Source organism: Triturus cristatus, chromosome 12, assembly GCF_964204655.1.
Source record: "Triturus cristatus chromosome 12, aTriCri1.1, whole genome shotgun sequence".
NCBI classification, from domain to species: Eukaryota; Metazoa; Chordata; class Amphibia; order Caudata; family Salamandridae; genus Triturus; species Triturus cristatus.
The window spans coordinates 225064730-225089664 of record NC_140595.1 but is presented as its reverse complement, the minus strand read 5'-3'; the positions used below and the strand labels follow the sequence as shown (position 1 = coordinate 225089664).

The following is a 24935-nucleotide window of genomic DNA, read 5'->3' as shown; positions in this document are numbered from 1 at the left end:
GAGAGTATGTAAGGGTGAAGAAACAAGGGGAAATAAGGACAAACCAAGGGAGATTGAGAAAGGAAGAGAGGAAGGGCAGCATAGAGGAAGGAGTACAGTAACAAAGAGGAGTTACAGCATCAGAAAGAGAAAATTAATATAGAAAGGGGGAAGAGCAACAAAGACGGAGGGGAGAGAAGTGAAGAGGTGGGAAGATGAGTGCAGAAGGAGGTGAGAAATGTGGATGAATGGTAGAGTGGATCAGAGAGTTGAGGACGGAGAGTTGGATAAGTGTGAGGAAAGGGAATAGGAATGCATAGGAAAGGGCAGAGAAGTGTATCGGAGGAGAACAGTGCAGAGGAAGGAGGAAAGCAGCACAGGCGAGAGGAAAGAAGAGTGAAGGAAGGAGACGACATGCGCAGTGCATGAGAAACACCGATGGTGGACGATGAAGAGTGATGCAAAACAAGTGCAAAAGGATTCGATGATTAGTGCAAAGGGAGGGAAAAACAAGAATAAAAGTAATAATAGAGAAGTGCAGAACGAGCAGCAGAGTAGTGCAGAAGGAGGTGAAAGATGAGTGGAGGAAAGGAAGTGTTGAGAAAAAAAAAAAGAATAGTGGAGAAAGTGGAAGGGAAGTGTGGAAGAAGGGACAGAAGTAAAGCAGAAAGGACAAGAAATGCAGGTCAAAAAGACAGGATGAGGAATAGGAGAAAGGGGGTGGGGTAGAGAAGTGCACAACATAACAGAACACACAGAGAAAGAAAGCAAAAGGAGGAGCAGCGAATAAGGGGAAATGCAGATAACACAGGACAAAAGGGGAAATAAGAAACAGAAGAGAGGGGAGAATAAAGAGGAGGAGAATGAATATGAGAAAGAGTGACGAGAGACATGAGAGAGGCAAAAATGAGAGAGCGACAGGATGGTGAAGAAAAGAGGGTGAGACCAAAGGAGAGAAGCATTAGTGAACAATTTAGAATGAGTCCTGTAGAGTAGTTTATTGCATGGAATACACATTTATAAGCATGCAATCCTCTATGGTGCTCCAGTATTTCTAGGACTTGTATCCAAGGAGGATATTTCAGAACTTCACCTGAAGAACGCCATGGTCACTTTGCGGGCTATGAATTCCTTGGCCACTAAGCACCCAGTGAAGTTCCTCACCCTGACCACCCAGGTGCCAGTCCCTGGCCCTGATTACTGTGTGCCTCTAAGTCCTGGGGTCTAGTCAACATGAGATTCTTGATATCCCTGGGTCTGATCACCACCCTGGCTGCTTTGATGTCCGTTATCCTGGTCACCGTGTGCCCCTGGAACTCTCCTGGGTCTGGTTTCAATTTTATGTTATGACTATTTGAAGAGCACGCATCTCACCTGGAAGGGTGTCCAGGCGCTCGATAAGGAGGTGACTGTGGCAGCTGATTCGGTGTTCTAGGTGAAACGCCAAGTCTTCAGTTTTTTGCCTAACTCAAGGACTGAGGCGGTGGTTCGGATGTGCAGAGGAAGGTCATTCTAGGCTTTGGGTGCAAGATATGAGAAAGCGAACCACCAGTTCTAGCTCTCTGGGTTTGAGGGGATGTGTATGAGCCGGAGACTGGCCAAGTGAAGGTTTTTACATAAATGAATGCGGTTGTTGAGGTAAGAGGGACCATTATGTGTCTCTGAGCTTCATGGTCTGATGATTACGTGTCTATCCCTAGGAGTCCCTTTGTCAGGTCACCTTGTGCCATTTAACGCCCCTGTGGCTGGTCTCTGCACACACACTGAATTCCCCTGTCACTTTTTCTGTTGTGAAACCTCTTTGCATTATGACCATACATAAGGGGAGGCCCTGTGCCTGGCTACCATATACATTTTTAAAGTCAATCACAAGGTCACGCTGCACCTTTTCCAAATTCTTGTGTCTGGTCACCTTGTGCCCAGTAAAGTTCATTAGAATGTCATCTGGTGTCTCTTCAAACTGCAGGATCTGAGAACAATGTGCCTAGAATGTTTCTCGGCCTGATCATCTTGTGCCCTATGGAGTCCATATGCATTATCACTTTGCAACCTGAAGCTGGTCACGGGGCACCCTTTAAAGTCTTCAGAGCCAATACACACTGCACCCTTTGAAGTTCCTGCCCCATAAAATCCTTGTGCTGCCATCTTGTGACTTATCACTGGATTAGTCACCTTGACCACTGTAAAGCGTCCGATTATCGAGTGCCATGTAAAACTCCTGGTTCATAATCACCATTATCCGTGTGGGGTTCACGGCCTAGGTATGGATACCATGTACCTTGTGAGGTCCACTGATTGGGGCTGATTACCAAGTGAAATTTGTGGTAACTATGTGTTTTGTGAAACTCTTTCGGTAACATGAGCCCAATTAGGCACCTGATCACTGTGAAAGACTGTTGACTGCTTGATAACCATGCAACACGTGAAGGGTCCGTTAAGGATCACCATATGTCCTAAGAAAGTGTTGGTGCCTGGTACACAAACTTTATCAGGTATCCGGCTCTCTGAAGTCACCGTTTCTTGGTCATTATGTGTCCTTTGAACTCCCTGGCCAAGGCCATATGTGCCATGTAAACTCACAAAACTGCTTATTTTCTCATTTCACTTTTTTTTTAAAACATAATTTTTAACAACTTTGTGGCATCCTTTTTCTTAAATGACAGACTATTTAAACAACTGGGTATTTTTTATATTAACCACCCCAGAATGAAGAAGTCTGAGTTTGCTCTGCCAAGATTCTATTATAAGAGTTAGGAGATTCAATTATAATGAAACTTTTTACACTAACAACCTCTAACTGCAAAGGAACGTATAACAAATTAATTCACCATGGCTGCCAAAGTGCAAAAAAATAACAAGTCAGGCTCTTGCTCCCTAGGGTATCGTCCTCAACCACCAATCCACATGCAGGCTAGCCCTTAAATATTAGAGGCTTCCCTGTGACATCCTGCTCTTTACTGCCCTATGTATTAAGAATGCTTTAAACTTATTTTGATATTTCTGAATGTAGTGTTATTTATTAATATGCTGACTCGTATGGTTTATTCAATTTTTCTATTTAGTGAGTTAGAGCTGATGTTAGTCAGGTGCACAGGTGGGAGCTCGGAGCAGCGCCGGCCATTTTGTTTTTTTATGTCAGCAGCTGGGACGGTAAAGATGACCGTGTGCGTTGCTCAAATTTTGCCCAGACACTCTTAGTTGACGTTTGTTTTCCTTTTAGGAGGAGAGGAGGATGTGTTTGTCCCTTGCTTCCTTCGTCCGCTTGGTTGGACTCAGTCAAGTACAAGCTTGGTGAGGAAACATTGCTCCTCTTCAATGGTTGTGGGGACTGTGAAATCTGCTTCCTTTTATACGTAGTTTGACATTTCTTGACATGCTATTCATTGAACTCAGGTCATATTGAGACTGCTCTCCTTTTGTTTCTTTATTCCTTAAGAGATGGTGTAAAAGAGAAGGCACAGACAGAAGTGGCCCAAGGGAATTCAATTTAGCTGAATCTAGGATGATTGTTGAGGAGATGACCCCATTAATTCTCTGTAGTGGAGAGTGAAGTGATTCATACGGTGGTTAATCCTGTTCACGGATCGGACCCTTGCATTAATGCGCAGGAGGTGGTGCCTTCCACGATTAAAGCAGTTATGAGATCCATGAATACCATTATTGGCAATTGAATAAGCTTCTCGGGTAGGGTAACAGCTCTTTTGATTCGATGTCCCAGAGAGGAGGTGCACTTTATGTAAGGACTAGCAGAGATCCGAATTGGGAAGAAGTGTGCATCCAAAAGGAAATATTTTGCTGAGATGCCACTGTCACTCATGACGAAAATCGTACTTATGCCTTTTAAGGGAAAGGGTTTGTCCTTTTCTAAAAAAGAGAATGATACCATTTGTGGAGGATTCTTTTCTAAGAGACTCCATAAATTGATGATTCTAAATTCTCCTTCTGGACAACACATTGATGGTGACATCTCTGGTGGCAATCAGGGTTTTAAGGATGCTCTGACATTGACTAAACTGGATAATCCTATTTTGGACTCTTTGGGGGCATTTTATTTTGACCGTAATGTAATTACAAATCTAAGATTGGAGGAGTGGACCCCTTCACTCTTCATTTCTTACTTTATGGGTCAAAGGGTGAGGACTCCCTTTGAGGGCTCCATTAGATACATCTAACAAGAACAAACTTTCTAAGGCCCATTCTCCCACCTAGGTTGCTGGATATGTTTGACATTGGTCCTCCCATTCAGCCAGTCAGTTTTCTTTAATAAAAATGGTAAGGACCCAGAGAAAGTGATATTATAAAGTGTTACTTGACATGCAATGCCCTTTGATTTAGATCTTGGAGTTGACGGAAGAAGCTTCCAGTCAACTTATTAATCTACCTATCCAAAAAGGATGGCGCCAAGGCTCCATTTGTTCACTGGGAAATTTGAATGCAGCGCTTTAGCCTACATTTGGATGGAGCTACATGGAGTAAAAGATCTCTTCTTATGACTGACCCAACGTTAATTGATAAGACACAGCAGAATGAGCAACGGTCTTGCGCATACCAACCAGAGCTCCTTCAAGCTACTGTTCTGTGCTTCCCGAAGGCATACATTTTCTCAAAGAATGATATAGGTGTGCAGGAGCCTTTCTGTCTCCTGTGTGGGAGCATCCAGGAGAGGAAGGTTTCTTGCCCCTTAATTGGAGAGTCATCAAAAACTAAATATTTCCGCCCTGAGAACACTCGGTGGCAGACTAGCTTTCTTTCTCCAGAAGTAGGAGTGAATAACATCCGATCCCTGGGTACTTAAGAAGGTTTGGGTTTCAAGGCGGAACTCTATTCCAGTCTCATTCAGCTAGCTCATCTTTGACCATAAGGGTTTATTTCAGAGCAGGAAAATAATTTGGTTCAAGAGAAAGTGGGGCATTTGCTCTTAAAAATGACAAAAGATTTGAATCCAAATCATTCCCTAGGGAGTGTGAGAAACTTTTTATGGTACCGAAAAGGGCTGAAGAGTAATGCCTGGAGATCAATCTACCGTTGTTGAAAGCTTTCATTCTTTATATAAAGGCTTTTCAAGATACATGGTATTTATTCTCTAAAGTATTCCCATCAGAGCCAAGAATTAATGGTCAATTGGGGTCTGAAAAATGCTTCTCTTTCCTAATCTGGCTACTCTGGATCAGCCAGTTTAATTTACTTCCATTCAGCCAGTCATCAGCCTTTTGGAATTTTATGAAGCTACTGAAGTTAGTAGTAATTCTGCTGAGGTCAAGAGAAGTGTAATTGGTTATACATCTTGGTATGTTTTTGCTATCACGAGTCAGGTCAGAGATAGGGAATCACCTTGAGATGGCTGTGACAGTTTTGTGACAATTAGAATTTGCCAGAAGGCAAAATGAATCTGAGCCCACTATATCCCTGAAGATTCAGTTCCTAGGTCTTATTAAAGATTAGTTGAAGTCAAGAATGTTTCTACCAAATTCCATGATCAAAGGGATACATAAGGAGATCATTCAAGCAGTTTTGAAGTTGGAGATGTTGGCCAGGATAATGGGGTTGCTGTCACCACCATCCGTTCAGGAAACTTTCCTGATTCCAGTTCATTACAGGGAATTTCTGAATTCATAGGCTCTTCATTCTTGAAGGGGACTCCTTCGCTAATTTTAGTTTTTCTGTCTCCAGATGCCAGGAAGGAGTGGACTGGTGCCTTTCCCAGTTGGTAGCCTGGAACAGATGAGCTGTTTTTGACTATGCACCAGATATGTTAGAATCAGAAGCCATAAAGTTGGGCTGGGAGTCAAGAAACAAAGACATTATCACAGGAGGCAAATAGACATTAGAAGAAAGTATGTGGCATCAAAATTACTTTGAGCTTGGCAAATAGACATTAGAAGAAAGTATGTGCCATCCAAATTACTTAGAGCTGCTTGTTTGGTCTTTTGCTTTCAAACGTTTGGTTCAAGGCAGGGCAGATTGTTGTGTCTTCCTCAGGATGGAGATGTATCAGCAGTAACATACATAAACAAGCAAAGTTAGCATGGCACAAAAGGCCTAGCAGACCAGGCCTGGGATTTTTGCCACTTTTTTTCCCGGGACACTGGCATAACGGATTAGGCAGTACACCTTCCGAGATTGTCCAATACTGTGACAGGATAGGGGGGGGGGGGTTCCAGAACACAGGAGAGACTGGACTATGGACTTGGAGGTCTATCATAAGGTCAAATGTCTTTGAGGTCTGTTACAAGTCAGTCTTTTTTGCTTTTTGTCTCAATGGAAAACCCCAGAGATTCTTCAGTAAAAGGCCAGAAGTGAAAGCAGAAGCAGTGGATGCTTTCGTTCAGCGCTGTTATCCGACACTTGCGCTGGTATGCATCCTTTCCAGGAGGACATTTGCTGTTCATCTCAGAAGAGATTAGGCAATATCCAGTATCCCCGTTTGGTCCGTACGTGTATGGTACCCTCAACTTCTAGAGTTTTTGGTGGACTTTAATGGATTAGTTCCTCTTTTTCCACATCATCTTTTGAATACAGGAGGGAGTCCCGCACAACCTGTGATGACAGAGGCAGCTTCAGTTAATGGCTTGGATGATTTCAGGGAATCTTGCAATGTCCTGACATTCCATCTTTCGGAGGAAGCACAGCCAGTCCTCCGGGACTCCAGTGCTTGATGAAGCTCGGTCTGTCTGCGTTAACTGGTGTGTGGCAGGCGACATCAATCTTGTGCTTGACCTTCCTGGACTGGTGGTTCATTTCCTTGTTTCTCCTATTTCAAAAGAAAGGCCTATAGGACAATTAATGCTTATAGCGGCCATTTCTGCAGTTATATTTTGGTCAAGGCTCAGCCTATAGGGTAAGCACCTTCAGTTTCTGCACACTCTGGTCAAATTGCATTAAGGTTTCCCATAAGCTCAGATATTCTGAGTTGTGGGGTTTTCAAACTGCTCTCAATTTTTTGTGCAGCAGCCAAATAATTAGCATTGGTCTTTGAAGCGTTTATCAACTACGTTAAGTATGTTGGTAGGCTTAATTTAATTTAGGAGGTTCTAAGATGTTGGGGCTTTAGATGCTGACATTGGATCTTTTCTTCAGAAGAAGTTACTTTTTATTTTCCAGACAAACAGCGTTCTCTATTTTTATCCTTCTTTCAATGATTGAGCAAAGTCATGTGAAGTTTTCTTGACCTCCTTCAGCATCTCTAACATAATTTCTTTAGAAAAACACTTTTTATATAACCTCATGTACAACTTTGGCAAGATGACTTAAATGGCTGAGGGCAGAGGCAGATACTGATGTATCGAAGACCGAAGCTCATTCCATTAGTGTAGAGTTAAGAACAATGGTTCAAGGATGGCCCAAAAGGGTCCAATAGAAAAGGTGACCCAGGCAGGGTCACTTGTTTTTTAAGATAAGTGAAATCAATTCCGTAGGGAGCAGGAGACAAAGTACGTAAAGGGTCATGTAGGTCAAAAGATAGCAGGTATTTATTTAAACAAAGTCAATTTTAGAATGCTCACAAAATAAGAAAAGCGTGGTGTGAAATAGTGATAGTAGTTTTAAAAAGACATCGCATTGACAACAATATAGTAGTTGAATTCCATAATTGATCTTAACAAGTTATAAAGAATTCATGTTGTGGGGTGGTCGACGGCGTTTCGAACCCAATTATTGGGGTTCATCTTCAGGACAGTGGTGAGCATGTATTTTGAAGTTAAACTGCCCGTAAAGTTCCTAGAGTCTCCAAAGTGGGAGGCAGGGGCTTCAAAGGTTAATTATTTGAAAACAAGCAGCTTGGCAGTACATAGATCCGCCTGGAGAATGTAATTTTCTTTAGAGGGGCGACAGGGCAGTGAATGGGAGCCTGAGGCCGAGCAGTCAGAGACGTCCTGCAGCTGTTGCCGCATTCATCAGCCAGCCCCAACAGCTGCAGGACGTCTCTGACTGCTCGGCCTCAGGCTCCCATTCACTGCCCTGTCGCCCCTCTAAAGAAAATTACATTCTCCAGGCGGATCTATGTACTGCCAAGCTGCTTGTTTTCAAATAATTAACCTTTGAAGCCCCTGCCTCCCACTTTGGAGACTCTAGGAACTTTACGGGCAGTTTAACTTCAAAATACATGCTCACCACTGTCCTGAAGATGAACCCCAATAATTGGGTTCGAAACGCCGTCGACCACCCCACAACATGAATTCTTTATAACTTGTTAAGATCAATTATGGAATTCAACTACTATATTGTTGTCAATGCGATGTCTTTTTAAAACTACTATCACTATTTCACACCACGCTTTTCTTATTTTGTGAGCATTCTAAAATTGACTTTGTTTAAATAAATACCTGCTATCTTTTGACCTACATGACCCTTTACGTACTTTGTCTCCTGCTCCCTACGGAATTGATTTCACTTATCTTAAAAAACAAGTGACCCTGCCTGGGTCACCTTTTCTATTGGACCCTTTTGGGCCATCCTTGAACCATTGTTCTTAACTCTTCATTATCACCCCAGGTTCACATATCGGGGTACCCTTGTCTCCTAAAACCATTCCATTAGTGTGGCATCCCATGCGTTTGTGGCTTCTTGACATTGGAGGGTATAATGAAAGCAACCGACGGGCCTGTGAATCCACTATGAGGGCATTTCATTTTACATTGGGGCGGCACATTGCAAGTGGTGAGAAGGGCAGGCTTCAAAGCATCACAATGGAGCCTCCTGTGCTCTTAGAAGAGAATGCAGAATCTCCAAGCACCTAGAGACAGCCTCCATGTGGACTGATGGTTGGGTTGGCAATGCCATTTTATGCAAGGAGAAACTGAATTGTTACTGTGATTATATTTTCTTATGCACGTTGGCATCAATATTGACTGAATATGTAGTGTTTTTATTTGCTGCTAGAGGCTGCCAGTAAGAAAGTTTAGTCATAGCCTTCACCTCTGTCTTTAAGAGACTCTAAAGGGCCTAACACGATAGTGTGGGAGACTCTAGTTTGGAAACTGTGACCTGCAGATTACTGCACAGTGCATCCTTCAGCAGGTGTATAAATGGAATGTGATATATCACCCGGTGACGGCTGCATCAGAATATATACTTATGGCTTTGGAGGAAAGTTGGAATATATAGCATAGTTTTGGTGGGAGAGAAACGTCTGCAAAAATAAACATTTTTAAAACATAATATCCTGGACGCTTGACGTGATCAGACACTGCTGCTCTGCTGCTGGTGATGCATCTCAGGCACTTTGGTCTGGAATTATCCTTTGAGGGGTAGGGTCAGGCTGGCTCAAACATGGCTGCCACTATCGTAATCGTACAGTGAAGCGAAGCAATACCGAACCCCAAATGGTTTTAAAGGTAACGTCGGGAATATTATTAGTAATTCCTTAGCCACATGCAAGAAAACTCGTAACCGGCAAGGAACCCCTTTGCACTTTTTAGGTCGAGCCTGGGCAGCCTGCTCTGAGAGGCATGCTGTATTGGAGTATGGAGTTGAAGCCCCGCCCATATTTGTCATTGTCGTGTGTCACTGTCCTTTGTAAATGCTGGCTTCTTATTCGTTAAAAGGCTTGTTAGTCCCTCCTTAGTACCTTGTCTTCATTTGTAATTTTCCATGATGTCTGGCCCATTTACTTCAATTGTTACACAGTATGTCTTATTTAGTCTGTAAGCATTATTTTCTTTAATGAGTTTCTCCTACTGCAGGCACCACATGCTTTCCTGCAACATTCAGCGCGCCATGCAGGCTTTCACTTTTCAAACAGCCACAATGGCAGCGGCTTCTTTGAAGTGAAATAGGTCTCGCATTTACAAGCGTTTGAGCAATTGGCATTGTAAATGACAATGCCTTTTATTTATGTGTTAATTATCAAAACAGATAAGAGGCATTGTCATTTACAATGCCAATAGCTTAAACTCTCGCAAATGCGAGACCTATTGCATTGCAAATGATTTTTGTTTTAGGAATTCAAGCTTCACTTCACTGTCACCCAGACAAAGCTCGCCTCAAAGGAAAACGTTAGTTAACAAGGTTGCAGCCGAGGCAGATACTGTTCAGACACCACAGGCACAGAAGATGGCGGCTTAGCCTCCTGTGACCGTCCATTCGAAGTGACCTACCTTTTGTGATAAATGCACAAACAGGGCAGCCGAGCTATTGTGTCCCCCTGTATTAGCTCCTCGAGGCAGATGACGCACTCGCCTGCATCCTTCGTCAGCACATCATCTGTGGGAGAGAGAGAGAGAGAGAGAGAGAGAGAGAGAGCACAGCAGTGAGTGCCATGGCATTCGCATTGTCAAGCATGCCGCCATGACCGTATTCTTCCTTCTCTTCCTCTGTCCAACCTTGCCACTGCCCCCTCTTTAATGGTGTATTCTTCGATCAGTCCGTAACTTCCTCTATCACTGTATCTTAACGTTTTACTTCACACTATGTCTATTTCGCCATCTACTGTTTTAATATTCTATTCCTTGTTCTTTCACTCTACTACTCTAGTTATGTCTTCTAATGCTCTACAACTCTCACCCTTTCGCTTTGTTATATTGTCTATTGCGCTATAATTTGTATGGGATTTATTTAAGAGTTTTTACACATCATGGCTTTAACCCAAACAGTGTCCGCTGGGTTTAAAGAAAAGAGCTCAAGATAAACGTGAAATTAAAAAGAACCTTGCAGAGAAACACGTAAATTAGAACTAAAACGAGTAGTTAAAAACCAAAATGTTTTGGTGCTGGGTAGGTAGAAGTAATTCGCAGAAGTATCTCAGTACAGGGGAACTCTTTTCAAAAAGGAAATCTGGATGCTTTGACTTGGGCGGAAGGAAGAAGAAGCAAGGTATATTAGTAGTTAGCAGGTTCCAGAATATGTTCTTGTGCCTGCACTCATGGCAGCACCCATTGTCGCACAACTTTGTCAGTCGCGAAGCCTGACTAGCCAGTCGATGCTGAGCAGGTTGCGGGTGAACTGTTAGCATGTTACGTACTACAACCCAGTGGGAGGTGGTGTCAGGAAGCATGGCCTAGAGGTATGACTTGCAGCTTAAGACTTGATGACCATGGGTGAGCGATAGTCCAAACCCACTTTCGCTCAGTCCATTTCAGGGAAAGAAAGGCTAGTGACCCTTGTGGAGTGGCGGCACTGCCTGGAGATAGGCATTGCATGCCTGGAGGACACCCAATGCAACACCACCCCCAGCAGGCCATGAACTTCCACGTAGTTTGGAGAAGCAATAGCCAACTTGGATTTCTGGATAGAACCTTCCTCCAAACTGCGAAATATTGTTGCAGGGAGGACAGTGCGTCACAAATCTAGATTCCCTTTGGAAAGAACTGTTGGTACCCTTGGAGTTGGAGTTGGTTGAAGGACATTGAAATTACAGAGAAGTATTCTGAAAGCGGACTATTTGAACATTCCACTTGAACTTTTAGGAATACCGTAGTATTGTCGCTTAGCACTTAAGGTTATCCTGAGAGGGAGCAGGAAGGCTTCTTATGTCAGTACACTATTGCATGTGCTATGTATTTTTGATTATGCGTAAGGTATTCAGATCTACGATAATGTTCATATGAATTGCCAAGTTAGAAATTATAGGACATTAGTTTAATGTTTGCTAACGACTTAAAGTGGCACATAAGTCAAGTAGATGCAATAACTTATCCGTCACAGAGAGTGCATAATGACAAAGCTTGAGGTAGTTATCCTGTTCATAGAGAGAAGCATTGATATTTAAGATACTCTTTCCTTGCATCCTTAGTTATAGGAATAACAATTTCAGCATCAAAGTACAGAGTGAGATATCACAAAGGTATTTCCATTCACTTTTACAATGAAATGAAGAAATTGTATTTACAGTTATGAAGATAGTTCTTATTGGCTTATTAGCCCACTACATCTTGCAGACCTCTGTGCCCAGCAGATTTGTTGAGTAAGAGTGGTGGAGTCTAGTCTCTGTTTTTTCCCATTTCGCTATGTTGAGTGCTGGCCTTCATATTCTTGTGCATGTGGTCACTGACCGAGGTGGTCAGAGAGCGAAGAGTGCATAGCTCCTGTTGTATGTACAGTACAAGGCTAGCGTGGTTCGACAGATTGCCTATCCCACATTATCATCCAGCCCGAGTGAAGGATTCCGACACTACTCTAACTCAGATTTTAGAGGTGTGATAGGTTTGCCCTGCTGGGAGAGTCCCCACCCCTTCTCTCCAGGATAAAGTAGTGACGTTAGACCTATTTGTGAGGGCGTCTTATTCTGTTTTATTTGTCAATTGTCAGAGGCTCAATAAAGTTATTGTCACTCAAACAAGACTATACAGGAACTAAAGAAACTAAAGTCCTCTTCTTCTGAAGTCCGGTCGTCTCTGCAGTTGATCCGTGGTCCTGGGGCTGTTTGGCCGTGGCTGAATGACTCCGAGAGAAGACCAGGGTGAGGCAAAACGAAAGAAAGAAAGAAAGAAAGAAAGAAAGAAAGAAAGAAAGAAAGAAAGAAAGAAAGAAAGAAAGAAAGAAAGAAAGAAAGAAAGAAAGAAAGAAAGAAAGAAAGAAAAGGGACTTTAGACACCTGTTTGGTTGTACAGGGAAGAGGGAATTAGGGATGTGCGCACCACCACCAGTGTCCCTAACTGTGCAGTGCTTGGGGTGAGGGACGTTCACTGTGCTCCGCTTGCTGTGGCCCTCAGTCCCGCCCACCACTCTCTAAACGAAAATGGGTGTGCAGACGCCACTTGCCTGTATCAACGACCCTCCAGGGCCGTGGTATGGGGAGAACCCGCCTCCTTGTCCTATCCTGGACAGCCGGTCGCGTTTGAGGGGAAGTCTTCCTCTGTACGCGTAGTTCTGCCCGTCTGGCTGCCTCCTTCCGTCGCGTCCAGTGGGGTGTCCTCCCTTCTGGATCGTGCGTTGGTCGTTGTCTCTGCTCGCTCCGTGCTCTGGCTATACCTCCTGGTGGATGCCTTCTCGAGAGACTGCCGGCCTTTTTCTTCCTCCCGGCCAATGGTTCCGGCATCAGGCGACGTGACCGCTAGACTGTCACCTATGCTTCCGGTTGCAGGTGACTCGGCGGCCATTTTGGAGTTCTCGGCGTTGTCTATAATGCGCCGGGATGGGTTCTCGGGGACATCATCACAAGAGGTTATAACAAAATTACAACTGACATCAGTTTAGTGAAGTCAGAGAATAAGGCCCTATATTCAGGATTTACTGTAGTGAAAGAAGCGACAGATGGTATATTAAAACTAGTCAGCTGCCTTTGCCCATTGACTCCAAGAACGTTGATTCATGGGTGTCATAGCCTTCTTTGAAGGATACAGAGTTTTCTACACATCTCTGTTTGGTGGCGATTCCAATCATACTGTTAGCACCTCCAGAAAGGTTCTCTGGTGATCCAAAGAAGTTTGCATTAGCCCAAACCAGAGTCGGTTACAGTTTTTGTTCGAATGTGTAACTTTTCCTGATGATCAAGCTAAGGTGGCATTTGTTTTGTGTAGCAAAGTTAGAATGCAGCCAACTGGGGCAAAGGAAAAAGTATCCTTTGCTTTATAATTCCCATGCCTGCTGTGATCAGGTGTGGAAATTGTTTGACAGCAAAACAAGCACTCTTTTATTAAATAGTGAAAGAGAACCATCAAGATCTATTAAGTTATATGTTTTGGCACAAGTGGTTAATCCTCCTACTACGGCCCTGATTATGAGTTGGTGGTAAATCGGTGTGGTAAAATCACACCGATTTTAAAGTGACTGGCTGTGAAAATTATGCACTGAACCAGAAAAAAATCACTCAATTACAAGTATTTTCCAGGTCTCACAGTGAGAATGTATCACACCCAATTTTACAGGGGTGAATTTTTCCACATCAGATATTTCCAGCTCATAAAACGGGTCAGAAAAAAGAACATGGGAAACGCTGCATGGATAGGAAATTACATCACCAAACAGGAAATATGTAATTTTAAGAGTGCCAAAACGACTGGAAGAGCATTGGCGATCATTCCCATTGCTTGCCGTGCATTTTGTAAGAGCAGCTTGCCACATCTGCTCCGTTTTGGGCTACATCTGCAAAACAAGCTTTTGGCAGCCATTTTGTGGATTTTCAATCTACTTTAATCTGGCATAGTACTAGCCTACCATCCCTATCAAGTTATTAAATCGATAGCAAGGCTCCTGGACGTTTTAGAACATACAAATACAGGGAGTCTGGATTGCAGGTTCTGGCAGCAGCGGTGGTAAACGAACTGATGAGATTTGTTGCACAAAACCAGTGCAAATAAAAGATTGGATATCTGGAAGCAAATTACTGGAAAAGTAGATGTACGCTCATCACACCCAAGAATTGTGGAAGGCTGTAAGAAACGCTTCCAAGATTTTAAGCGTAGTGTTCGGGACCTTCTCTTGAAACATAGATAGCAAAGTCTGGCCACCAGAGGAGGACCACTCAAAGAGATGAACTTACACTGGGTGAGGAACAAGTGGGGTAAATAATCAACCTAACCCGCAAGGAATGTATAGAGGGTGAAGCGAAGCCGGAGGAGCTAAGGAGCCCAGTAACAGTTACAGATACATCACTCCTATGTATTTTGTAGAATAAGCAATAGGTTACAATTACCCAATTAACACACAGCATTTAAATTGTTCCACAATTTATTATTGAATTTTTTTATAAGCTCTTCTTGTCGTATGGTCACGTGAACTATAAGAAAAGTAAATATTCATATAGAAATTGAACTCAAAATAAGTACATATTCACATTATCCCCACACTATCTTTGCAGACAAGACAGTCCTGGAGGAAGAGGGTCAGTCTTCAACCAGATTTACACCACCAGCACAACAACTTGCAAGCGTCATCGACTAGGGGGCTCGAGACAGTCTAGAGAGTAGAACGCGCCCTCTGCCCTGGTAATGTGGCATTATCCGTCGCCATACCTTGCAGGCTGACTGGAGACTTCTCCAATACAGCCTTCATTCTGCGTCGTAATCAAACTCGTATGTTAACCTTGAGGAATGTCTGACTGTGGCGCGAAAGCAGTGGCTGGATTGTTGTATATGAAGGGTGGGCACTGTACATGGAGGTCTAATGAATGAAGCTGCGCCAATGAAGACGTTGTTTTAGAGCGTGCTTTCCATTAAATACGTGTACGCGTGAGACCACATCAGACTGGCGGGCTTCTGAACAAGATCAATGGGTTTGTGTGCGCCTCTCTCAGCTTGGTCCTATAAAAATTTGTTGTCCACTAGTTCTTGATTCCAATGTGACCTGAACCCTCCACCCCCACACCTGCCCTGGCGCCATCTCTGGAGGCCGTGCTAGCGGTCAGGAGGCCCCCACTCCCCACACTGAGTACCAATGAGAAAGCGAGCCCGCTTACCGTTGTAGGAGAGGCGAGGTTTGCTCAGGCACATGATAAAGTGCATTTCCATTTCATCGGAAGCCACAGATTTGGAACAAATAGGGCACCGGAAGCCTGCAAGAAAAGATGAGATTCAGACTTAGTTCACATCTTGACATGTACAGGTCCACACAAACAGAGGCCTCGAGCAGAGGCGGGCATGCAGCCTTTCAGAGGCATCCATTGTTGAAAGTTGGGAACAGTAAGTCTGCATGTTTCAATAGAATAGAGCTGACTGCACCCAACCAAAGGACCCCCGTTGAAACACTGTGAGGATCATGTTATGTTGCTGCAGATCATATGTGACAAGACCGTACTTACACATCGCAATATTACATATCTTAGACATACTGAGATCCCGAGACGTCAGACAAGGGTATACACAACTCACTAGACGCAATCAAAGCGAGCAATAACTTGTGTTATTTAACGTTAAAATACAATTACAAAGGTTTTTACCCAGGACTATTTTTAAGAAAAATGCCACTGTCCACTGATAACATCCCTCCATGCACCCCATAAATTGGGCACACTTTTAGTTTGACAAACTGCCTACCAGTGCCTGCGACTACTGCCAATTAGTCTGTGAGCATGCATCCTAACTGCCCCCAAGCAGGCAGATATCCTAACGGCAGGTTAAAGTCTATGACATGAATGCCAGAATGTCCCTGCGCAGGCTGCCAGAACGTCCCGGCAGGCTGCCAGAGCGTCCCAGCGCAGGCTGCTGCCAGAGCGTCCCCCGCAGGCTGCTGCCAGAAAGTCCCCGCCCAGGCTGCCTGAAGGTCCCCGCCCAGGCTGCCTGAAGGTCCCCGCCCAGGCTGCCAGATGGTGTCCACGCAGGCTGCCAGATGGTGTCCACGCAGGCTGCCAGATGGTCCCCGCCCAGGCTGCCAGATGGTGTCCACGCAGGCTGCCAGAAATTGTTGTCAAAATAACAGTTATTTTATGAGGACAGTTTTCTAGTCAGAGACATGTATAGTAAATATCAAGGGTACTGTGCATCTGCGGGGCTCTTTTTTGCTTCCACGGGTCTCGTAATGTGAACATAACTAAAATCCTCAACTGATGACTAGTTTCAGAACATAACTAGAACGTGTCAACCTTTTAACTCTGGAGGCTATACAGGAGTGTTAATAAAATTACATTCTTGTGACAAACTTTTTAATTGTTGATGAATAATATTTTGAAGAGGATCTGGGGATCATCTGCAGTCGTTTTCTCACAAAAACATGTATAATTTTAGCATCTGGTCCCTTTTGTAACACTATGCGTTATAATGTCAAAATTCAAGTACCACATAATTTGCTGTCATTTGCTCAATATGCTGTATAATTTGCCTTTCTTTGCAGCATAATTTGCATTTTCTTGCCAAATTATTAAGTCAAGTTTGCTACATCATTTGCTACTTCATTACCACATATGTATGTAGAATTTATCAAAGTCAGTCACCACAGAGAATGTAATTGGACTAAAATATCCCCCTCTAGATTTCAAACCTCACAAAAAAAGTTGCAAACCATTTTATGCAGAGCCTGGGTGGGCCCCTTAGCCCCACCCATATTAATATTAATTGCCTCCCTAAATACAGCTGGCAGCAGGCAGGTGACTGTTTTCAAAATAAAAGCCTAGCTCATGCGAACATTTCCTTACCCCCTGATTACACTAATCACGCAAGATAAAGTCAGGATCTGCACTGCACTGTGAAACAAACTTCAACCATGTCTTTCATTTTCATATTGTCAGTGGAACTGCTCCTTCCAAAATCAGGGTAATGTGGAAGATAATGATAATTCTACAAATCACAGTAAAAAAAGATTAAGGAAATACGTCTTATTTTCCAACTCTCCCTTTTTACGTCAAGCATACTAAATAGCGCATTCCCTCATCTGTTGCGAGACATTGTGGACTTTACCCAAACATAGACGAGCTGGGAGCCCGCCCATTGCTTACCATTGGTTGGCCTTCCTTGTCACTCATATTTGCTCGCTTCTTATTCGCATCCTTGCTTGTCAACCTTCATGTGTACTGCATGCAAACTTAGTTGAGAAGAGAACACCAACAGCTGTAGCATTTTGGGTATTCATGAAAATGTTGCAATCCCTTTGACAAGCCATTTCCGGGCTTTGGGAGGAGTATGGCTGATGACTATTGGACAAAAACCCTCATGTTGGACACTGGGGACCGGAAGGCACTTTTATGGAGTAAATCGCGTGTACCTCTGAATGGATGGTAGCAGGCAAGTGACCACCGGCAATGGAGGTGCTAATCATAAGGATGGAGTGAGACATTTATGTAAATAGTTAATGCAATGCAACACTTTCTTAGCTAAATTCTGTGATTTTTTCAGTTGTACTGCCAGTATACTGATAGCACCATCGTACGATTTAGTATTCAGAAAAGATGTCACGATCAGATCTGCGTTGTCCGGGCTCTGGCCAACGCTGCATTGACGCCATCCTATGCAATGGTGTGGGACCTCAAACTGCTGTAAGCGAAGGCAGACTGCATTATTGCAAACAGGCCCGGTTCTAGCGGGTGGGCCAGGCACACCCAAACCTGAGCCTGGCCCACCCAAACAGGAGCCTTGGCCCTCGCAGTGAGGGCTTGAAGGCAGGCGCGCAGAGCACACTTTGTGTGTGTCAGCCCGGGCCGAGACAGCTCCCAGGGGCACGTACAGAGACAGACAGTTTCGAGCTCATCGCAGCCGCACCCAAGTACTTCGCAGGTCTTTAAAAGACCATTTACATGTTAACGAGGCTTTGTTTATTTTTTCACCCCTTCATCTCAACATGGCGAACGTGACAAATCCTTTCTTTGGCAACGGTAACCTTTGCCTACTGTCCTGCTGCGTGGATATTTCTTTTTCTATGCAGCACAGGAGAAAAGAAGTTTGTTTATTTTGATTCACCTTTCCTGACCCCTGCAGCTGCTTATCAACATCAGTCTGTGACACAATGTTTGACTAATGGAGTAGGTAAGAGAACGTGTTACTATTTCTTTTTAAAATCTGCGCAGGCCCAGCAGGACACATACTACGTGTGCGCTTCATTTAAACAGTTTTTATCATTATCATGGCTGATGCAGGACAACAATAGGACAATAAAAAAATGCCCAGATAACGCTGGTGATTAATGATCCTGCTGGAGAGCAATCATTTGTCTGTTAGTTTTTAAATGCAGATGAACTGTGTTTTATGTGGAAGCTCAGTGGGTTACTGTCATTGTGACAGAGATCCTTGTGTTACTTGCAGTTCAGAAGTTACAATCCTAACATAGTACAGTGACCAATGAACTGTCATCAAAGAGCTCCATACATACATGAATAGTATAGTTAGAACTTCGCTTTTTTTGTTTTGTGATATAGTTAGAACTTCCCCAGTCTTTCATTATTCTAATGCTGCTAAAATGAGTATGTTTGGGCATATATATATTTTTATCAGTAAAGCTGACCCCCCTGGAATACTCTTTAAATCCTAAGGTTGTGTTTCCCCAGACCAAACCCTTTTAAAATATACTGCCCACCAGTATGGATGACATGTGATTCATACACCTTGTAATCCTCATTGTAATCCTCATTGGTTTATGTGACATTCCCTGTAGACTGATTTACATACTTGTATGATTCATTGTCTCTGTATAATGTGTGCGTGGTGTAAAGTACTGACACACACTACACTGATATGAGTAGCGCTATACAACAAATGAAATGCATATGTGAAAGGGGCTACATAAAGATGAGGGGCACTGTTGGAGGGTGGCAGTGAGGGAATCCGAGGAGGAGGTAGTGGGAGGGGCTATGAAGCGATGAGGGGCACTATTGGAGGGTGACAATGAGGGAATCTAAGGAAGAGGTCATGGGGTGGAGGGTGAGCTAGGGAGAGATGAGGGGCCCTGGTGGAGGGTGGTAGTCTGAGGAGGAGGTCATGAGGGGGAGTGGCTACAGAGAGATGAGGGGCACTGGTGTAGGGTGGCAGTGAGGGAATCTAAGGAAGAGGTAATGGGGTGGAGGGTGAGGTAGGGAGAGATGAGGGGCCCTGGTGGAGGGTGGTAGTGAGGGAGTCTGAGGAGGAGGTCATGAGGGGGAGGGCTACAGAGAGATGAGGGGCACTGGTGGAGGGTGGCAGTGAGGGAATCCGAGGAGGAGGTCATGAGGGGGAGGGGTTATGGGTAGATGAGGAGAACTTGTGTGTGGCAGTGAGGGAATCCGAGGAGGAGGTCAATAGGGGGGGCCATGGAGGGATGAGGGGCACTGTTGGAAGGTGGTAGTAAAGGTTATTGGTGTGGCGCCAAAAAAGACTCGCATCAGCGCTAAAGCCGGCCTTGTCATGGCCTTTCTGTTTTTGTTTATTTAATTAGCAGTCGGGTCATAAGGGCTACTGTGGAACATACTTTAAAGTGCGTGCTAATTATATGTACTGCTATATTCAATGTTTTAAGTTTAAAAAAAAAACTATTTGTATGGAAAATAAAAACCACAACTCAGCAGCAGCAATGACACTTACACAGTGACCTCAGCAGGAGAAATATACATTTGGCGTTGGAAATAAAAGACAATATATTAAGGGCACCAAAAAATAACTCGGAGCAATTGGTAAAGCAGTACAGAGCAATCTTTTAAGTTTGAAGGTGATTTTACTAATGTTTTTACCGGGAAAATGAAAGTGGAGCCCGATGGTGCCTGATATGGGGCTGGGGCCCAAGGTCAGCTGTGAGATAAGGTGCACTGGAGAGTAGTGGATAATCAAGCCTGCAAGGGAGTGCGTTGCGGAGTCTGGGGTCAGGTGGAGGTAGTAATGAAGAGGGATCCTCCCTGAAGGCTCGCAGAAAGGGAGCCTGAGTAGTGTCACTTGCCTGATACTCCCACCTCAGAAACCTCCTCTTCCCATCAAAGGGACATTACATAGAAAAAACACTTTTTGAGAGTGATAACATTGAGAAAGAGCCTTGGAAAAGATTGTGTTTTACTGGGCCTTGTAGGACTAAGAAGAGATAAAGGAGGGCCCGGAAGCAGGCCTTCCTAGACATATATGCGACAAATCGAGCCTACAGTGGCCCACCCAAATGCACCCTTGGCCCACCCAAATAAAAATTCCTGGAGCCAGGCCTGATTGCAAAGGTAAAAAGAGTGCACAAACGGCAAACTGCGAATTACCCTGGAGCTTTGGAAGCCCTTGCCCCTAGACGCTCATGTTCTGTGCATGGCCCGGCTGGCAAGCATTTAGCACATACAGTAACGTGCTCTTTGTGCAATGTCCTGTCCTGGCCAGGCTAAATTCTGACCCTTGCACTTTGGTTCCAATCATTTGCACACGATCACACATTCCATGAGAATCTATGAAGGTTTGCATTGTGTTGCCCTTCACGCGGCTTTAGCAGCGGATCATCGGGGTACGGTGGGGAGGAATGGAGTCCGAATGGTCTACAGGTGCGTTGACTCGGTGCAGGTACTGACTGCATAAGGTGACGTCCCGCTGGGTTGCCTCCTCCAGCCTTTGACTTCTATTGCGTGGGAACCTTCGGCGACTGGTCTGTGCCACTGTCAATACCACCTCGGCTCAGCCAGACGAGCCTTTCAGTCTCACTGTATTTCTACTGGCGGATTTCTTTCAGTAGCATCCATTTTCGGATGCTTTTATCAGAGCTCTCGCCTCAGTATAGAAACCAGCAGGGGCAACGCGAATAGCATGCAGTACCAACGTGAGCATACTCTATGTACTTCGTGGGAGTGTATGTCTTCTTGCTCTGTCCCCTATGTGCTGCGTCTCCCCCCCACCCCCCAACATTTCCAATTCTTTCTGCATCCCTCCTGCATGGCCTGGGTTTTCTAAACACCCAATACCTCATCAGCAGCTCTATCGCTCCTGTGGCTTGATAGCTCCACCATTAATTACCACACTGCCCGTCCTCGTCACATATGTATTTTTCCTGGCTTTTTTTAAGGGCCCTACAGCCGTAATGCATCACTAGGCCTCACAGTCCTCATTAGGGAGCTCCAAGATTCGCAATAAATCAAACCAAAAAAAACATGGCTGCACCGTCATGACCCGCATTGGTGATGACACATTCGCGTGTATACATGATTGTGCTGTTTTGGGGGGGGTTTTGTTTGCTGATGATTCTCAACAATAGAAAAATATTTTTTTCTTTTATTTTGCTAATCCTTAACTGCATTGAAAACAAACACTGGCAAATGCAAAAGGCAAGACCTGTTGAGTTTGCTAACGCTGGTTTTTGTCTAGCTACATACAAAGAGCTTTAGGTGTCTGTAGCCATGCTAATGACTTCCCACAGCGCAGGTCCTGGGGCCTATTGCATACACATATGCTGCTATTCAAGCGAATTATCTCGTCATTGATAAATCTCGGTGATTTTCAGCTGCATAACATCACAATAACATTCTGCTGCCACCCTATGTCCACTTTAGATACTGCAGGCACGCAATCCCGACACAATGGCATGTTTAACACTGGTTTGAAGTGGGGGTCTAACAAAAACGTTATTTTACAACTTTTCCCTAAAACACACATCAGCCGTTATCCATTGTTTAGATCACCAGATCTCTCGTTCATCTTTATCCTCAACCTTCAGGGCTCTTCCATCTTATTAATGTTTTGAAGTGGACTTAAGAAGTCGTTTATAAGGCAAACAGGGACATCATGTTGAACACTAGTCTAGCACAAAGACATCGATGGAGGCACTCTACACCCAGCTAAAGAGGGCCAGGTTGGCTGAAACCGGTCTTGAGTTGCTTGTATTCCGGTTCAGGGAGGACTAGCTTGGTAGTTCGGGCAGGACTGCTCCTACTGGAGCAGGGTGAAGACTGATTTGCATATGGCTGGGTCTAGCTAAGATTAATTCAAGCATTACATTCCTCACTTTTTTGTATTCTGCATAATCAAAATCATCATGGATGATAAGCCAAAAGGGTCACGTAGTCCCAGAAACCATTTCCTCCACTACCCTCTGCCCCACGTCAGCATACCTTCAACAGTCACACCTAGTGGTAGCCGTTCTTATTAAGAATGGCTCTGGGTACAGGGGGGTGGGGGTTTCAGTGGCCTGGCTAGGAATAGTGTTTTTAGGTCAGGCTCCATACAAGTTATGATGTTCACATATAAACACAGACTATCTACAGAGTAAGCAAGGTCAACCAAGGATAACCTGAGCTTAGCCAAGATGTTAAAATCATATTTAACCAACACTCACCATGTTGCACAGAGGGAACTCTCAATGGAAAGGCAACTTCCAAGTACACTTGAGAATATTTTAGCAGTGTCTTATTTTAGAATGAATCTCTCTGAGACAGAGTGAGCTTTCTAAGGTAAGAGAGTTCCCTTCGTATTTGGAAGGGGAGAATACATGCACACCACCATCTACCGCCAATCCCCTCCACTCAAAACAACGAGAACCACTCTTGTTAAATTATGTTGCAACATGATTCCCCATCCCCTAACCCAGATTTCCCTATGTCATGGCTATACTCTTCTACGACTGCTGTCACCCAACCTACCCACCTATTTCCTTTCCCCACCATCCCTTCTGTAACCAGGCACCACTTCTTACCCCTCCTCTCATCTATTGAAGCCTGCACCCCCCCCCCCCCAGCACGCCACAGCTAGGTTTGGGGTTGTTCACTATATAACAATGCAATTCTGCTCGGCACACACACATACATTTTGAATCCAAGGATATGCCACACTCAATAAATATTGGTTAATTCTTATTTATTCAGAACACCTCTACTCCACCAACACGTTTCGACATCACAGTGCCTTTCTCACAGTAGGTGAGTCTTGTTTCTAAAATGTTTATTTACTCTTCCCATATTTGCTTGTTATGATGCATAGCGGGAGTGGGAGTTCATTCCATTTTTATTTTTTAATGCACTTTGGCAATACTTTTTTGCTAATTACTTTTTTTTACAATTCTTTTACAAAGCGATATAATATGAGAGAGAGAGAGAGAGAGAGAGAGAGTGAATATATATTTATAAATTATAGCAAAGGGCTTTTAACGTGCAAACCTCCCAGCCCTAACAGACGCGTTTCTGCCCTACGCCTTTATCGATATATAAATAATGCTACTTATCCTGTAAGCATCTGTTCGTAGTGTGTAGTGCTGTAGATACACATACATAGCATGCTCCTTCGATCTACTCTTGGCTTGGAAATATTCAATTTGTCTTTCTTCGAAGACGTTGTTCAAGTCACTAGATGTGATGTGACTCCTCCGCTAAGTGTACATTGCACATTGGAACCAACTCCATGTTAGACTATTTTCCGCACAGCAAATGAGAAGATGTATGTGTGGTCCACAAGTATAATGTAGCAGCCCAATGTAGTAATGGTTATGAGACAATCTGCAAAAGGCACACACGTTTGGGGAGGAGGGTCGGTGCACGTGAACCTACAGCACTACACGCTACAAACAGATGTTTCCAGGGTTAGTAGCATTTTTTCGTTCACAGCATACTTGGCTATAGATACTAAACACAAATTAAGAAACAGCCAATGAGTTTGTATCACACCGCCTGGTGAAGTCACAGTTGTTTTTGTTAAATATTACAGACCATGTTGCCCACCTCAAAGGTCCGCTGCTTATAGACCATACAAAGCAATGATACACACATGAATAGAGAGGCAAAAATATTTGAACAGAGTATACAAAGAATGGTTCTTGGGCCTTCAATCTTGAAGTCGAATCTTGCTTTATTGTTTCAGTTCATGCAAGTGTAGCCAACGTGTTTCACCTTCAAAAAGGCTTTATCAGGGCTATGAGGTACCAGACGGGTTTCACCACCGAGATCCTATTAAGCTCTACCTCTAAATGTTACGAAGTCATCCATACAGGGTCCTTTGAATTCGAATAGCCACACCTCGCATCCCGGTGCTAAGCTAAGTAAGTGTGTTGCCAGTTTCCGTGACTCAGTCTAAAGGCTTTGGCAAGTTTGCCTCAAGTCATCTCCGTGATCCCTCTATGATAGGAGGGTTGGGTGCAAGAAACAGGCCGTATAACGGCCCACAGACCCCCTAACGTCTCTACCTCGTTCGTCCTACCACCCGGACTCGTTTGTGTTTTACTAGCAGACGCTAGTAAAACACAGTTGGCTATTTTAAGTGGGGCTGGGGGGTGGGTCAGGGTTGTTTGGTGGGTCGAGGGTGTCGGGGTAGTTTTCTGGGCTGGGGGTGTGTCAGGAGTAGTTTTCTGGGCTGGGGGCGGGTCGAGGAAGTTTTACAGGGCTGGGGGAGTTCGGGGTAGTTTAAAGGGCTGAGGGGATTCGGGTAGTTTTCAGGGCTTAGGGGGTTGTTTTAGGGCTCTGGCAGGCATTGCAATACTTCTTAGGACTTAAGGGGGCAGGGTAGTTTTTAGGGCTTAGGGGCTAGCTTTTAGGGATATGGGGAGGTCGGGGCGAAAAAGTTACTACGGGTGGGGTAGTTTAGGAACTCAGGCGGGGGCAGGGGTAGGGGGTTAAGACTTACCTGTGAATTCTTAACCACGGATATGTGTTTACCATATTTGCCTTAACAACGCATGATTCGTTGTAAAAGGCATGCGTGCTAAAGGCATATTCGTGGTTAAAAATGTTGTTGTTCATACTGCGTGAA

At 44.2% G+C, this 24935-nt stretch overlaps 1 protein-coding gene across 2 annotated transcripts in view; it reads right to left on the bottom strand.

The window, feature by feature from the left end:
* Positions 1 to 24935, bottom strand: part of ZNRF1 (zinc and ring finger 1) — a 165088-nt gene that overhangs the window by 15886 nt on the left and 124267 nt on the right. For both annotated transcript variants that reach the window (XM_085638585.1, XM_085638584.1), the window contains exons 2-3: positions 15311 to 15406; positions 10074 to 10179 (exon numbers count right to left, since the gene is read on the bottom strand). In XM_085638585.1, the coding sequence (XP_085494711.1) occupies positions 10074 to 10179; positions 15311 to 15406 (202 nt within the window). The remainder of the gene's footprint in view (positions 1 to 10073; positions 10180 to 15310; positions 15407 to 24935) is intronic.